This window comes from Hippocampus zosterae, chromosome 15 (genome assembly GCF_025434085.1).
Source record: "Hippocampus zosterae strain Florida chromosome 15, ASM2543408v3, whole genome shotgun sequence".
Classification (NCBI taxonomy): Eukaryota; Metazoa; Chordata; class Actinopteri; order Syngnathiformes; family Syngnathidae; genus Hippocampus; species Hippocampus zosterae.
In genome coordinates, this window is record NC_067465.1 from 9013351 (window position 1) to 9029583 (window position 16233).

Consider the following 16233-nt stretch of genomic DNA (forward strand, 5'->3'; position numbering starts at 1 on the left):
TTAAACCTGGTTGAATGATAAGGAAATAGTCAAAACAGCTCAAACATGAGCTGGGACGTGAAAAAACAGAACAGGCACTTTTTACAGATCCTCCTCTTACAGTACATTTGACCGATAAAAAGTGATGTTGTGCTTTGATATTTTTCCCTCCAAGTGAGAAATTGCGCACTTAAGGGAGCCGCTGCTGAACATCCCCGACTCACTCATGTGTAGTATATGAACAGTGTAGAAACTGGTCCTTTTAAAACGTAAAACGTTATATTAGTTATCTCATTCTAATCTATGTCTTTTTACCTTTTTTTCCACAGGACCATTTTCTCTAGCGTGTTCAAGACCTGGAGGAGGAAGCAAATACCAACGATGCTACACTACCATCTAATAACACATACCAGTAGAGTGATGACCAGGATTCAGTAGCTTGGAGTCATGCAGATTTATTTCCCTAACAGGTCATCTAATACAGACGTAAGTTCCTGAGGTTCCCTAACAAACAGTCTAGACAAGCTGCACCGCCACTGGACAGACTCTTCACCCTCAGGAGGACAGACAGAATATATTACAACAGATCATTGTTTATTCATGAGCCTAGACTAACGCTGATTGGTCCACGCATTCTGGAGTCCGGTCTTCTTGGTGTTTCCACGTATTCTGGAGTCCGGTCTTCTTGGTGTTTTCCCGCAACTGCCCGTGCAGCAGTGGCCCGCACAGACGGCCGTTATGTCACTCCCTTGGTGTTTTTCACTGAGATAAAGAACTGCCGTTATGTGCATCGCTCCCTGAGATGAAGAACTGCCGTTATGTGCGTCGCTCCCTTGGTGTTTTTTCACTGAGATAAAGAACTGCCGTTATGTGCGTTACTCCCTGAGACGAAGAACTGAGAGAACATGTCTGTTATATTCTTACACACTGAATAAAGAGCAATAAAGCGTGGTTAACATAAGCAAAAGCATAAAAAGAATTATTCCTTCAACAGTAAGTAGACAAATTCAGAAATTTGAACACAAGTGTGAGTCCAAAAGAAAAAAAAATACAAGACAGACTAGAGCCTAAAATAGAAAATTGCTTGTGAAAATTCTTTATTTTTTAAAAACTCTTTTGAATGTTGTAGAAAGATTTTCTGTGATGTCCTTTTCTGTAGTGAAATTGAAGCAACCAAAGAAGCCAAGTTGTGGCTACAACAGGAAGCACCCTCCCACACAGGCTGCAGGCATAACTCAGGCCAACACACACACACACACACACACACACACACACACAAGGCTTCAAGGTCAGATAAGGGCAGTCAGCATGTGGACAGGCACAAGCCCATTTTCAACACTTCCACAAATGGCGATATTGCGTGAAATCTATCTCCCCGCTCCGGTCTTCTTGCGTGCAGTTTGCATGTTCTTCCCAGTGCCGGCGTGGGTGGTCTCCTGGGAGGCTTCTCCAATTTGTCTGTTTGTGATCGGCTGGCGACCAGTTCAGGGTGTACCCATTAGCATCTCTTTGACTCTGACATGTTGGCCAGCTCATGACAGCGGACGAATCGTCACAGAACAATGGGAGGAAAAACACAAGCTCCAGTGCAGTTCACAAATACAAATGTCAAGATTGATGTGAAACAAATTTTAAAAACTGTACATCTGTACATACATACGTGGCATTGTCACAAGGTGGGGAAAAAAACCCAACTTCTAACATCCGAAAATATTCTTTACAATGGAGTTGTCACAGTAAACATCAACAGGACGACGATCAGCACTTGTCATGTTTTGTTGTCTTCACAGGGGTGGGGGGTCCCAACTGCTGCCTGGATTGCATCAATTTGAGCCTGCGGATAATTTCAAACAAATCGCCGGTGCCAGATAAATAGCGAGTATGACGGCAGGTGAAAAATGTAAAATATTAAAAGCAAATGGTTACCCGTCCCCCAGGTGGCTGCTGTTGTTCCGGCAAATGTCCCCTTGGCAACCAAGCGAAGTTGGTGGTCCCAGGGTGTTCTTTCGCTCACCCGATGACGTTTGCCTAATGAGGATAAGGAAGGTTAATGCATCCAAAGTGATTCTCAAATGACTCTACATCAACTTGGATAATTGGCTCATCATTTTTAGATCTTGTTCAGCTTCAAATTGTCCCAAACTTTGCAATTTCAGCCTGCAAAAATATACTCAGATTTCTGTCGTTCTCCACGGAATACCTCAATTTTAAAGGTTGTATGTCATTTGTCTTTTTTGGGGGGGGGGGGGGGTCATGCGCGCAAACCATATTGGACCAAAAAACAAACCAAAAAAAACCCAACTAAATATGTCTAGAGCTGCAAAAAATGAAAAGCCTTTGTTGAGGAATGGGAGCTGTCAATTTGCTCTTGGCCCTTCCTTGGTTACAGATTCTTTTATCTCTCTATAAGGTGGAAGAAGACCCAACACCACGTAGTCTTTTCTTCAGTTTATCGCAACACGAATCGATTCGGGCTCCTGTGAGTCTCAGATTTCATCAGGAAGCTCCGAAGAAACACATTCATGAGATTATATAGAGACAATATGATAATGAGAGGCGGGGAGGTACGCCTCTCATGCAAATCCCGAAACAAAGAAAGTAACATGTCATCTGACCCGGTGTGGCCGGAGGAAGCCAGGAGCGGTGAGGTGAGACCAGACCACCACTACCCCCCATTTGGTGCGATGGCAGGAACACAGATACCTGAGATAACAGCTCCTCTAAAACATGTCCCGTGGAGGGGGGCCCCAGAAGTGGTGGGGGTCGAGGGCACTAAAGTTGATTGTAATAACAATGAGCGGGAAATACCTTCAACCGCATTGTACATTGTTTCTTTCAGTGTCTGAACAAAAACAACCAACAGGAAGGAACAACACCATAACCAAGTAAAAAGCAGAGATAAGGAAGATCAAGCAAAGTTCGATCTTGATATGATGACAAAGTATAGACTACTGCTGCTGGTCACAGATCTTGAGATTAGGGTTCCTCTTTGAGGGCACTTGAGAGCCTTCAGGGACTTTTATGAGGTGGTGGAGGCAAGAAAACCCTCGGGGGGCTGTTAATTAACCAAAGGGAAATGGGCTCTAAACTTCACAGTACATTCTTTGTTTTAACTACTTCAGCAGATTTTCAGGAGAGAGACTAGTGTCAATAGTTCTCATACCAAGATGAAATTCAACAATGTTCTACTACTACTTCTAGCGGAATAATTCCTTAACACCTTCTATTAGCCTTATAATGAAGGCAACACTTGCTGTTTGCATCTATATGAGCCATATTAGCTGAGAAGGAAATCATATCTAACCATATTCTCAAGTGTAATGTTCCAATCATATATTCTATACACGTCTACACAACTGCACATATACAGTCCGATACTCATACAGTATATATTCTGTGTTATTTCACTCATATTACTATAGGTAAGAGAATAGGATCCAGACTACAATCCTAGAAACACAAGTAGGGCAGCCACCCTTGACAAGGTCAGGGCAACGATCTTAAAACACACATCAAAGGGACGGAGGTTCACTGATGCAGTCAGAGTCAACAAGTATGTTTGAACAGAACAAGGGTTGAAGTTCCAGGCCTGAGGATTTCAGAAATGAACAGAAACTATTTCTGCATTCCCTTGGATTACCCAATAGGAAACCACGGTAACTAATTTGGGGTTTGTTGAGGAGTTTTAGCCTTAATATGAGTTCTATTGGTACCAGTCTCTTTCCTGAACATCTGTTTCAACGCTTAAAACAAAGGATGTGGTGTTAAGTTTATAACCTATTCCCGCTTGACTGACTAACAGCCCCCAAGTGTCTTCTTTTGCGTCCCACACCTCAGGAAATTCCCTGAAGGCTGTCAAGTTTCCCGGGGAAAGGAACGCTTTCTCTCGGGATTTATGCACAGCAGGGGACATCTGTACTTTGTCATCATGCCAAGATCGAACTGCATTGACCTTTCTTTGCTTCAGATTTTTACATAAGGGGAAGGACTGCCCGCCCCTCATTAATCATCGTCAGACCGCATTTTTTTTCCTTTGCTTCCTGACAAAATAAACTCTCAGACGCCCGAATCGATTTGTATTGTGTTGTGATAAACTGCAGAAAAGACGATGGTGTTGGGTCTTTCTTCCTTCCATCTTATAGAGAAATAAAAGAACACGTGTCCAAGGAGGGCCATAAGGAAATGGGACAGATCCCCTCCACAACAAGATCCGTAAATCATGGGAACCCATTTTTTAAAATATTTTGACTGCTATTCATAATCAAAAATTATTATACTTAAAAGTATATTTAAAGGGCAAACGTTTGAAAACTATGCATCAAGTCAGCAGCTGTGTACTCCAGGTTTATTCACTAAAATAAATGGATCAAAATATGTTGCTTAACACTTTTATTGTACCGTATTTTCACGACTATTCGACGCATCGTACTAATGGCCGCAGTCTCATTAATGCGTGACATTTCTGTATTTTACACATACACAGGACGCATCGTACGAATAGCCGCAGTTTTACAGTGGTAAAACATACGCCAGCTTAAACATACGGCATGCATGCGCGCACTCTAACACGTTAGCTTGAAGCATACGGTAGCATGCCAAGACATACAGATAAGATAAAAACACGTTTTTAAAAAGGCAACGAAAGCAGAACTGAGTTCGGGTGTATTTTATTTAGCCATCGTACAATGTTCTCACGTTTTTCGATCAATCATCACCCAGAAATCCATCAAAGTCCTCATCCTCTGTATCAGAAGCAGAGGACTGCACATCTCAGTTGTCATTGAATGCATCACATGCTAGTGTGAGTTGCTACGCATTGCCGAGCGGAAAGAAGGAGTTGCAACAGCAAAGTCAACATTTCTCTCGTGTGAAGCTTTCCCACATTTGAAAGTGAGCGAAACATGAAAACAGAGCGAAACATGGTGGCAGCGCGTGTGTGTGTAGAAAGAATTGAACAATTGTGCAAGTACCGTAATCCATCAAAAACGCCGCGTTCCCTCTCGTTGTTGCGTATTGTGGCGTAACTCGCCAAGCGCTGCCTCTCACTCTTTGTAAAGTTGTGTTTGCCACCGATCATCCATTGTTCCCATGCCGTTTGCAACTTTACTTTGAACGCCCGGTTGATGCCAATGTCCAGCGGTTGGAGTTCTTTAGTCAAGCCTCCGGGAATAACGGCAAGCTCAGAGTTCATTTGCTTGGCTTGTTTTTTCACCGCTGCTGTGAGATGGGCACGCATGCCAAAAGCATAACCGGTGGCTTTAAGTTTGAACTGAGCTTCGTAGGCGTGTCTTTTTGTCGAATTTATTTTCAGGGGTTCTTAGAAACCAAAACCGGAGTTGTTTTGCAACAATGCACATTGCCACACGCTATACAAGTGTTGGTACTGGCTTGAGGCGTCCACTTACACGCCCACCCTTCACCATTGGCGGACTAGCTTGTCTGTCCTCTCTCTCCCTCTCTCTCTCCCTCTCCCTTCCATATATGTATATATACACGCCCACCCTTCCCTGATTGGCCGACTTCTTTCACAGTCACTTCCGCCTTTTCTCTATATAAACAGCGTGTCGGCTGTCAGTCAGATTTTGGAACTCAGCGCATATAAAGGACGCTCCGCACCATAAGGCGTCCTGTCCATTTTGGAGAAAATTTAAGACTTTTAATGGCGCCTTATAGTCGTGAAAATACGGTACTCATATGGCATCATGAATACAGCATACCGCAAAACTGAGTAGTGACTGGTTTTGGTGGTGACTCAACATTTTTCCGTCTACATACCGATATGACACTTGGTGGCGGTCCTCAGCATCACATCATCAGCTTGTTTGAGTGCCTCGGCATCCTTGGGTCTTTCCAGCCTGGACCTTCTTTTGTTCAGCGTCAGAGACATTCTGCATTTGTCTTTGCCGAATGTCAAGATGGGCAAAGGGGGCTGTTTTCTGGACAGGTCCGTGTAAGACTTCCTCTGAGATTTGTATTTGCTTTTGCCGTCAATTTTGGTGGGAGGTAGACACCATTCTTCGTAGATCCGCTGTTTGATCGAAGTCCTTCCTTTGGGAGACAAGCTCAGAACCTCTGGCGCGTGATGGGCCGGAGTGTAATTAGATTTGCGTCTGGCTGAGCCAAAGAGGACCAGCTCCACAGGCATCTCGTGGTTTTCCGGCAGAGTTTCTTTGCCGTGTTTGCTGACATCTTTACGTTGAAGTTTCGTTATCAGCTTCTTCCGGCAGGGAATGTTCATGCTGGACTGCTTGGTTCTTTTGCGCTTTGTCTTTGCGGAGGCTAAACATTTGTCCGCAATGCAGAGCGTCCTCTCGCCTTGGTATAGTTTGGTGGGGATCATTTTCACATGGCCACGGTGACCCTGGACTGGCCACATTTCAGAAGAAACCTTGGATGGTGAAACTAAGACTGGCCGGCAGACATTTGTCATTTCTTGGACAAAGTTTTGTTGTGAAACGTTTGCCATCTCTTGGTTGTCATCTTTTTGGGGAACCTTTATTGTCTCTTGCTCATGTTCTTGTTGGGAGACCTTTGCCAGTTCTCTGTCATCTTGTTGGCAGACATTTGCCATCTCATTGTCATTTTGTTGGACGATCTTTACCAACTCACCGCCATCTTGTTTGCAGACATTTGCCGTCTCGTGGTAATTTTGTTGGACGATCTTTACCAACTCGTCGCCATCTTGTTTGCAGACATTTGCCGTCTTGTGGTCATTTTGTTGGATAATCTTTACCAGCTCGCCGCCATCTTGTTGGCAGACATTTGCCATCTCGTGGTCATTTTGTTGGACAATCTTTACCAACTTGTCGGCATCTTGTTGGCAGACATTTGCCATCTCGTGGTCATTTTGTTGGACAATCTTTACCAACTTGTCGGCATCTTGTTGGCAGACATTTGCCATCTCGTGGTCATTTTGTTGGACAATCTTTACCAACTTGTCGGCATCTTGTTGGCAGACATTTGCCATCTCGTGGTCATTTTGTTGGATAATCTTTGCCAATTCTCTGTCATCTTGTTGGCAGACATTTGCCATCTCGTGGTCATTTTGTTGGACAATCTTTACCAGCTCGCCGCCATCTTGTTGGCAGACATTTGCCATCTCTTGGTCATTTTGTTGGGAGATCTTTACCAACTCGCCGCCATCTTGTTGGCAGACATTTCCCATCTGTTGGTCATCTTGTTGGATAACCTTTTCCGACGCTTGGAAATCCTGTGTGGCATAATTTTCCATCTCTTGATCCTTTTTTTGTTCTATTGGTGGAGAAGCATCCTGGGAATGATAGGAATCCACAGGCTTGTCGCCAGCATCCACACCAAGGAGGAAGTCAAGATCTTCCCAGGTGATTCCCCATGCCATATCATCCAAATCATTCTGCACCATCTCTTTTTTTGGGGAATAACTGAAACCAGAAAGGTCATCTTTCGACTGTTCACAGAAAGACTCCAACTCGATGATAGACTGATCCTTTCCTCGTTCAGAGTCACCTTTGTCTACACTTGTTTCAGGCTTTGTGGAGCCTTTCAGGTCCCCCTTGGTAGGAGCTTCATCTGCGTGATTCAAACTCTCGTAGATGGCTTTGGCTTGCTCTTGGGGCAGAACTTCAATGACGAATGAGTAGACGTCGTCTGGATCTGCACTGGGAGACACAGATGCAGCAGAGTCCATCTTGGGCTCTTGAGCCCGTTGCAGTTTTTGATCTCCTTTTTCCTGTTCTCGTGGCTCTTCTTCCGGGGAGGCGGGTTTGGCCTCTGGTGAAAGACCCTCAGCTGTCCCGGGTGAAGAGGGCGAAAGCGGCGCTGGAAAACGGGAGTGATGAAGAAAGTCACCCGCCACGCCAAATTCCTTATCAATGTCATCAAGCTGTTGGTTGATATTCCGCCAGAAGGAGGAGTATGCCGGTACAGAGTAGACTTCGCCATCTTGCAACACCTGAAGGCCGCTGAGTTTCAAGTCGCACTTGGCTTCTGACAGCACCGGAGTCTTCAGAGTCAAGTGCTCATTGCAGAAATCACTCGACTCTGCCATGACCTTATTGTACCAGCCTGTCCTGAGGTTGTCTAAAAATAATCTTGGATCTTTCCAGAACGTGTTGAGTATTTCTTTAGAATCAAACCGGACTGAGGACTCGTGAGACTTTGCCTGGGCTTGATGGGTGTCCCTGACAAGTACCGCTAATTCTTCTCGAGTCCAATTCCTTGTTGGGACACACTGCAGTTGAACACCGATTGGCGTCTTACTTTGATTATCTTCTCGGCTCTCAACTTCTTCTGGCTGGAAAGGTTGTGTAAAATTGTGGTCCTGTTGGTTCCGAACAGGGCTTGCTGCCCCACCCACTATATTATCTGCACACGTGTCCGTCTGGCCAAAGAAATCACGTGCAGTTGCCAGAAGCCGGTCAAAAAGCCCTGGCCTTCCATTTGACACAGGTGGCACGTTGGCAACCGTTTGCAGAGCTGAGCAACTCTGTGACGAGGTGGCAGTTGTGAGGAGTTCAAGTGGGTCAGGATTTTGTGGCTGCGTAATATTTGCCATTGGTGTCAGGTGATGGGAGTGGCTTCCGTTGTCAGGCGCGCTTCGTTGTAACGAATCTCCAGCAACATGCAACGCTTCCGGACTTGCGGTGCAGACGGTCCGAGGTGATCGAGGACCCTGTACTGTGTGAAGTGATGAATACAGAGAGTATTGTGCGTGCTTCCTTGTTGATGTCACTGGCATCCTAACTTGTGTAGTCCGTGGCACCCTATCTGGCATCTGTGTTTCCGCGTCTATTGTTTGACTGAGACGTTTTAGAATCGGCCATCGTGTTTCCTCTTGATCGAACTTTCTGGGGTGAAACGGCAAAGCTTTCTGGAATATGGGCCTGGTGTTTGGCTGTTGCCAAGGTGTCTGATTTTTGTTGACGCCAGGAAAACTCTGCCCACTGATTGTTATTCGGTTCTGTGGATATGGTGGTGGCGGATTCTGGTAAAATCTACTCCAATGCATTTGGTGCTCAGGTACAACATCATGGCCATAGACCACTCCTGATGGGTTCCACGATGGAGAGGTTGGGTTCCTGAAGGGTACAGTTTCTCTCTGGGCAACGCCTCCTGTGGTCCACATCGACGATTTCTGGCCTATTTTGTCATTAAATAGTTCTTGTGGAACAGCGGAGAAGGTAGTCTGAGGGACACGCGACACATTCTTGTAGTATCTGCCGTCTTGACCAGGAACTTCCGTCGGCCGATCGGCACCACCATTTTTCTGGTATTGGTACAGGTTCTTTGCGCTGGGATGGTTCCACATTGTGTGTGCTGAGGCCTCCCATGAGGTGGCGCCCATATTTACACAAGTCTGCATCGTGTCCTCAGCTGAGCCGAATGAAGAGAAAATCCCTGAAAGAGGTCCAAACAGAAAGATTCCATGATTTCATCTTCTTCAGATCAATCATTTTGCACCTCTGATGACACGATTGAGAACCCACCAAAAGGTCCAGAAACTGCCAACCCTTCATCATTTTATTCTTTTCCCACTTCTTCCTCAAAGGTTTTTTTCATCGCTGAGGTGGATGTGCCTTCAGGACAGTTTCGAGTGCCAATCAAAGGTTCTAACGCCTGGCACAATAGCAGCACACCGGAGTAATGGTTTGACAGAGGTTTGTAAAAGAAGCCATCTACGTCAAACTACAAAGGCAATCTCGAAATGGGGGAGGCAGTTTGAGACGTCCAAATTGTCTGCCTGGAACAACGATCACCCCCCCCCCAAAGATGGCCTCATTCCAGAGAAAAGAGTGCCCCTAACAGGAGCTGCTTTGCCACTAGATGACTGATACAGGACGATCCGTTTCACGAATTGCACTCGGCACACGACACGACACCCGATTGTGGACCCCATCAAGGTATGAATAGAGCGGCTACAACTCAAATTTAGAACTGAAATCATTAACATATCAGCGGTGTCTGTGAGCTTCTTCATTTGAGCTCCAATCAGATTTGGGGAAACCTTGTTTGGCCTTTATCCAATTGCGTCAACAAAATCAGCCGTACAAAGTACAGTACAAAGATAATTAAAAGCTTTGATTCTTTATTCCACTGGCATGTCTTAACCGACATAGTCTTGCGACATCATTATTCCTCATATAAATTGTTCCAACATACCAAATTTATGTCGGTTGGAACACCCTCATTGATAAATATTGGACAAACAAACAATCTCCGACACACTTTTGCTGTGGTCCTTTTTCCCTCGCGACTTCTGAAAGACGTATAGCACATCAAGATCATGCCAGGCTCGCAAAGGCGGGCCGCCTCCTGCCCACTCAAAGTATCACAGGGCCTCTCTCATGGCCTTTGAGGTCACAATCAAAAAGTACAATATGGGCTTTTATTTTGATGTTTTTGGGGGAGAGAGTCGGCCCGACTCTTCCTCCGCATGTTCGTTAATTATCGGACGATGAGGATGTTGGTTATCCAAATACAGGCTGGAGCCGATGAACAGTACCTTCGAAGGTCGGTTTACAGACAATGGCTGCGGATTGCGAGTGCGAAGGTGAAAGAGATTCACAACACATTTATATCGCCAGAGGGGCGGTGCCGAAACTTAGGACGTGGCATCGGAACTCTGTTTCTCCTCAACTAACCAGCTTGTATCAATTGGTGCTTTCCAAAGGTCTGTGCGTCTCCACTAAGGAAGTACGGATACCATCAAGTGATTGATGATTCAATCAAGTGATTCAATCAAGTGATTGATGATTTGTAGTGTTTGATGTTTGCTTCTATCTCATCACAACAGGCTGCCATGAAAGTCCCCTCCTTCGGCCATCGTAAGTGGCCAGAGGTCCGCCGATACCATTTCGTCATGCACTGTCGGATCAATTGTTCGTGATTGGGTTGCCGTCTGACCACAATTGAAAGCGGTGTGGACGCGCCCACCCCTCCTGATGCACCAGCGCCCATATTCGTTTGTTTAATTCCGCCCAACTGGCCGGGGATTACCGGTTCGTTTGCCGCGCCTATTAATACGGTTACGAGTATCTTTCCAACTGTCATGGCTGGTTTCAGTTGTGTGTGAGGGCAAAATTTTAACCTTAGCTGTTCTTCTTTGTCGTTATTCGATTCTTTAAGCAATTTCCCGAGCTCGCCGACTTCCCAGTGAACCTCTCTGGGGACCACGCGGATGCAGAGTCGCGGGCTGTTTGTACTTTGTTTTTCGTCGTTGGGAGGCAAATTATCGCGCAGAAAGGGGCTCAGCGAAACGAATGCTTGATCCTGGAAATGATGACAAAGACATCCCAACAAAGACGCAAGATTTCAAGCAGTCCAGATTTCGCGTAATAATTTATCCCAGTCTACGCTAGGGAGGCTTTGTTTGATCTCGTCTAAGTTGCAAAATTGAGTTATCTCCCACAGCCTTAGGTTAATTAGCTGCTCGCTCTGCCAATGCTCACTACCGTTTTTTGTCTTTGTAAGTGCGCTCTAGCCAGAAGTGGGTTCTTCTTCCTTGTGTTATCGGGCTCTCGTTTGTCGAATTAGGTTGAATGGGAGCTTGGGCTGTAAACCTTCTTTTGATTCTTCCTCGCCGTTGCTCGCTTTATCCATTTTATTTATCGCAATCTTTTAATTCTACAATAACACAATTATTATTTGAGCAGTGTTTTTATTCATTTACTTATTTATATCACTGGCAATATTTATTTATTTATTTCACTCACACCCCGTCGGACGATTCAGGCTTCAGTTGCCCATTTTCAATAACGGACAAAGCTTCAACAAGACACTTTATTCCTACATACACTCTTTCTTCAGCTAGCTCTCCCTGCTTCTGTAAGTCACTTTCACAGATTCAGCAAGACGCTCCTTTCCTACACACCTCACTGCAGCTGTAGTCACTGTCACAGACTCAGTAAGACGCTCCTTTTTCTACACACGCTCTCCTCCCCGCATCTGTAGTCACTTTTACAGATTCAGCAAGGCGCTCTTCTCCGCATTCATATTCACACTATCTTTCGTTTTTCTACATCTGTAGTCACTTTCACAGATGATTCTTGGAAAAAATTGTTTTACGCTACGCACATTCGTTTTTCTACATCTGAGGTCACTTTTACAGATGACTCTTGAAAAAAGGTAGCTCGCTCTACACACGTCTTTTTCTACACCTGTAGTCACTTTCACAGGTGATCCTCGAAAAAGGTAGTTTACTCTACACCAGGGGTGCCCATTAGGTAGATCCTGATCTACCGGTAGATCTAAGACAGGTCCCAAGTAGATCCGAGGATTGTCGAGGAGAAAAAAAACAAACAACCATTTGTGTGTCTTTGTACATGTTAGTCATATATTTTTATGTTAATTTAGGCTGCACCCTAATCATCCTATCAGTCTCATTTTCACCCAAAAAAATATATTCAAAAAAATAAGATAAAGCAGGTAAATCTTAAATTTACGGTGGCGCGCGATTACGTCACCGGAAGTTGTTAGCGCTCAGCAGTTTGTAATTGCAGCTAGTGATCAGAGCTGTTGCGCTCTATCTATTATCGTCATGGTTCTCATTCAGAGTTTGCTTCGTGTACAATTCACCGAGGGCACGAGCAAAGAATAGGAATCTAGGAGGGTCCAGGGAAGCACTTTAAAACGGTACGTGTGAGCTACGATAGTTAACGGGTTGCAAAAGTGCGTCGCATGCCTCCGTTTCAGGCTGTTTCTCATCATGGCGTGCGCGCGTGTGTGTGGCGCCGGTAACGGTAGATCCCGGGAGATTAGTTGGTCAAAAAGTAGATCTTCGATCCAAAAAGTTTGGGCACCCCTGCTCTACACACTCCCCCCTATTCAAGCAATACTTAATTGCTTGAAGCATAACACACATCTATTCAACCATGGGCTACGCTGCCAGGTGGCCCACAGAACACACACAAGGTTCCTAACGCGACTCCGCAAACACCGCATCCACCACTCCAGGGTGGGAACACAAGCACAAACGATCACCACTCCGGGGTGAGAAAAGGTCGACAGCGCACACACATACACAATGACTTGAAAACAGCAAACACCTAACTTGCGCGAGCACCGTCATCAACGGGCAGACGCCGCGCACCGCTCTCCCAGAGCGGGCCGGAGCCTATGCTAAGCACCGCAAGACACAAATAGCGGGAACTTAACTTAAATATCGCCCTTCCTTGGGCCTTCGCTGAGCGCTGCCACTCCAGGACCAGCCTCAAACAGCGGGAACACGACTCACCGGCCGCCCCCTCGTGGGGCCTAGGCCGAGCACTGCCACTCCAGGGCAGGCTACACACAGCAGAAACTTAAATACCTTAGCAGACAATCAGCAAGATCACGTAGGTTCACAAGAACAATTAGCCTGGTCCACTTTTCTAGGCAGACTTCACACAGCAGCACGTAAGCACTTTGCACATGAAAAAAAAACACCACCAAGCAAATACAACGTCCGCACCACGTTTGGGTTAGAACATTTGGTTTGAAACACTTCTGATAATCAATTTGAATGAATATCAAGTTTTATAAAGGATCGTCGGAGATAGGCACTCAGAAATAACGACAAGACACTTCTGGCTACCAACAATAGGCACTTTATTGGTCCCACACAGAAATGATAACACAGTTCAAACAAGTTGTATGAAGCTAAAGATGATATAATCTTACTGTATGCCATTAGGATGGAGAGCCAACATCCTCAGCAGAGTGAGCTTTGATACTCGCTGGGCGTCCGTACGCTACCCGCAGCAGACTCTACCGAATGATCTCTGTCCTCCTCCTTTTATTCTATAATGTGTACTAGGGAGGGGGTGAGTGGCCATTCTCACTTCCCCCCAGCCACATTACTTTTGTTGTGTAACCAAGTGGCATATCTTATGAGAACATCCCGTTTTGTACTTTTTCCACATACTATCAGCAGATGTACTTCTGCTTTTAATCATGAGTTTTCGGCAATAACAGGATGTGTCTCAAGAGTTTCAGTAAAAACGTGTTATTCAAGCATTTATGCAATAAACAAACTTGAAACACAATAATCATTAATACAACGATATATATTGATTAATGAAAACATCACTACACTATTTATTATACCAGCAACGGAAAATACTGTTAACACCTTTTGTAAACATAGACCAGACAACTCTGCGTGCGTCTTGTGGCTAGATTGCAGTTTCCTTCTTACAGCTGTGTTGCATCCAGAACATTAAGATGATGAAGTGTCGGACCCATGCCTCCTCCCGGAGACAAGGGCGCGCGGTGGCGTTTCTCCTTCTCCCGGGGGTCGGCAAAGGGCAGGAGGGCCGACAACTAAAGTTCCTTTGTTGAGCCGCAGACGGGGGGACCTCCGAGGTTGAGGCCGGAGTTGATCAAAAACTAAATACAAAATTAGTCAAGAGTCCAAGTTGCAGGTAGTGATGTTACAAATGGAACTGGAGTGTCATGCCCCGCACAAAGGGGGCGTGGTTAAATGGAGCCCGTATCGAGGCCTGTCTCGTTTTTTCCTTGTATCACGTAACCGAAGGCAAACGAGGCCCCGTTTCCAGCGATCACGTGACTGACTCACATCGTGATTCGCGCTCCATAAATAGGTGCGGAAAACCCAGGAAGAGTCCCCCGCATGACCATCTGACGTGAGTCTTGGTTCATTGCTGCGCCATTTCGACTGCTTGAGAATGGAGGCGGAGCCACCCAAAAAGTGAAGGACTTCATCAGTTTGGGAGCATTTCGAACAGATATGTCCCAACACTGCGAGAGGGTTTTCTCAAAGGCAGGTGAAATCATATCCCAAAAAAGGAATCGACTGAGCCCCAACACAGTCAAAATGATTTTATTCCTTAACAAAAATCAATAAAGTACACCATTCCCTCTATCCAATGTGTGTCCCAGTTACACAAGCACATCAAGTAACTGAACATGTATACGGGCAATATTTAATGGACAAAACTTCCATTATTTTGTGCACAGATGTGCTGATTTGTTGCCTGTTAACCACATAACATCTGCCTGTCATTACATCAAATGACCAGCAGATGTCACCACTACTAAATGAGGCCTCGACTGATCAGCCGTTTGGCAAAGCAATTGGCCCAAAAGACTCCATACATTCACGGGGCTTCATCCTAGCTACAAGTGGGAACTGTAGTGAGGTCGTCGTCCCTGATTGTGATTTACAACTTCTTTTGTTGCTTTCCCATTACACCTATCTGTGAGGGGACTCTTCAAGCGAATTTACATCAAAAAGGAATTGTTATCTCGAATATGTACTGTATGTTGCTGGTGCCAGGGAGTCTGACGTAGCATGCAGTCGTTGCCAACTACATTGTCTTATATTGAGTGAATACTTTGACCATTTTAGTAACTATTTAAAAAAAAGGTCATGTCAACTATAATTTTCTTGCCTTTATAGTGGAGGAAAGAGAGAAATGTAATCAGGTAATCATTTGGGAGTCTAAAGAATGAATGTCGTTGGTGCACATAATGTCACACAGGCGTCAAGAGTTTATTTTCCAAATGCGCCATAGATTAAGTTCACTCTGTTCATTTGCAACGACCGTCACCGGACAGTAACCGAATCATTTTGAAAAACGCTTGGTGAGTATGACCTAAATCCCTCTTGTGCTTTTGAACAATTTCTGCTTATTTATCTTTCAATCGTTTTTGTAAAAGCGGCTCACGAATTGGCCAAAAGTGGAAAATGGGGGTCGCCAGCTGTAGAAGAACTGCTTACTGTGATTTACATTCCTGCTTTTCGAATCAAGGCCATTCAGTGCCCCCCCCCCCCTCCAGTGAACATGTTTTTCTCGTCATGCAAGGAGCTGTTATCTGGGACGTTTTTATTTGCTGGTCCCACCTGGGGAGGAAAGGCTGAAGGTCAGGCGAAACTAGTTGTCTTTGTCTCCTCACACATCCCAAACTTTATGACCAGAAGGAATCAAACTGGATTTTGTGCTTGTGAGGCTGCTGGATATGGCGAAAGAAGAACATATTTCCAAGTGTTGGACGTATATTCCATTCGGATGGACGAACGGACTAAAGTCCTTTGCAACAGGGGTGACGACAACCGCACCAAGCATCATTGCGGAGGAGTCAAGGGGGTCACAAAGACATTGCGGAGTCTTCTCCTTCCTCGGCTCACGGGGGAGCGTCTGCTTCGCCCCTTCCCCCTCCCCAAAATCAAAACAAAGTGGCCAGTGAGCACAGCCGTGGGGCCTGTGAGCGAGCAGCAACACAGAGATAAGGAAAAAAAAAAGTTCTCTCAGAGTTCCAGCCTTTCCACATGACACA

At 45.3% G+C, this 16233-nt stretch overlaps 1 protein-coding gene and 1 long non-coding RNA gene across 5 annotated transcripts in view; both read right to left on the minus strand.

Moving 5' to 3' along the window:
- Positions 1-1046: 1046 nt before the first annotated feature.
- The window catches only part of ift57 (intraflagellar transport 57 homolog (Chlamydomonas)), a 34466-nt gene continuing 19279 nt past the window's right edge, over positions 1047-16233 (minus strand). For 2 of the 4 annotated variants that reach the window (XM_052087511.1, XM_052087512.1), the window contains 3 exons: positions 5755-9354; positions 1906-2007; positions 1047-1813 (listed from right to left, as the gene is read on the minus strand). In XM_052087511.1, the coding sequence (XP_051943471.1) occupies positions 1803-1813; positions 1906-2007; positions 5755-9354 (3713 nt within the window). In that variant the 3' untranslated portion in view covers positions 1047-1802. Of the gene's footprint in view, positions 1814-1905; positions 2008-5754; positions 9355-10116; positions 10680-16233 lie in introns of those variants that run through there. The other 2 variants (XM_052087513.1, XM_052087515.1) reach the window with 2 other exon arrangements.
- Positions 2225-3837, minus strand: LOC127616128 (uncharacterized). Its single transcript, XR_007967040.1, has 2 exons — positions 3200-3837; positions 2225-2314 (listed from the first exon to the last, which is right to left on the minus strand). It is a non-coding gene; the product is annotated as an uncharacterized LOC127616128 (long non-coding RNA).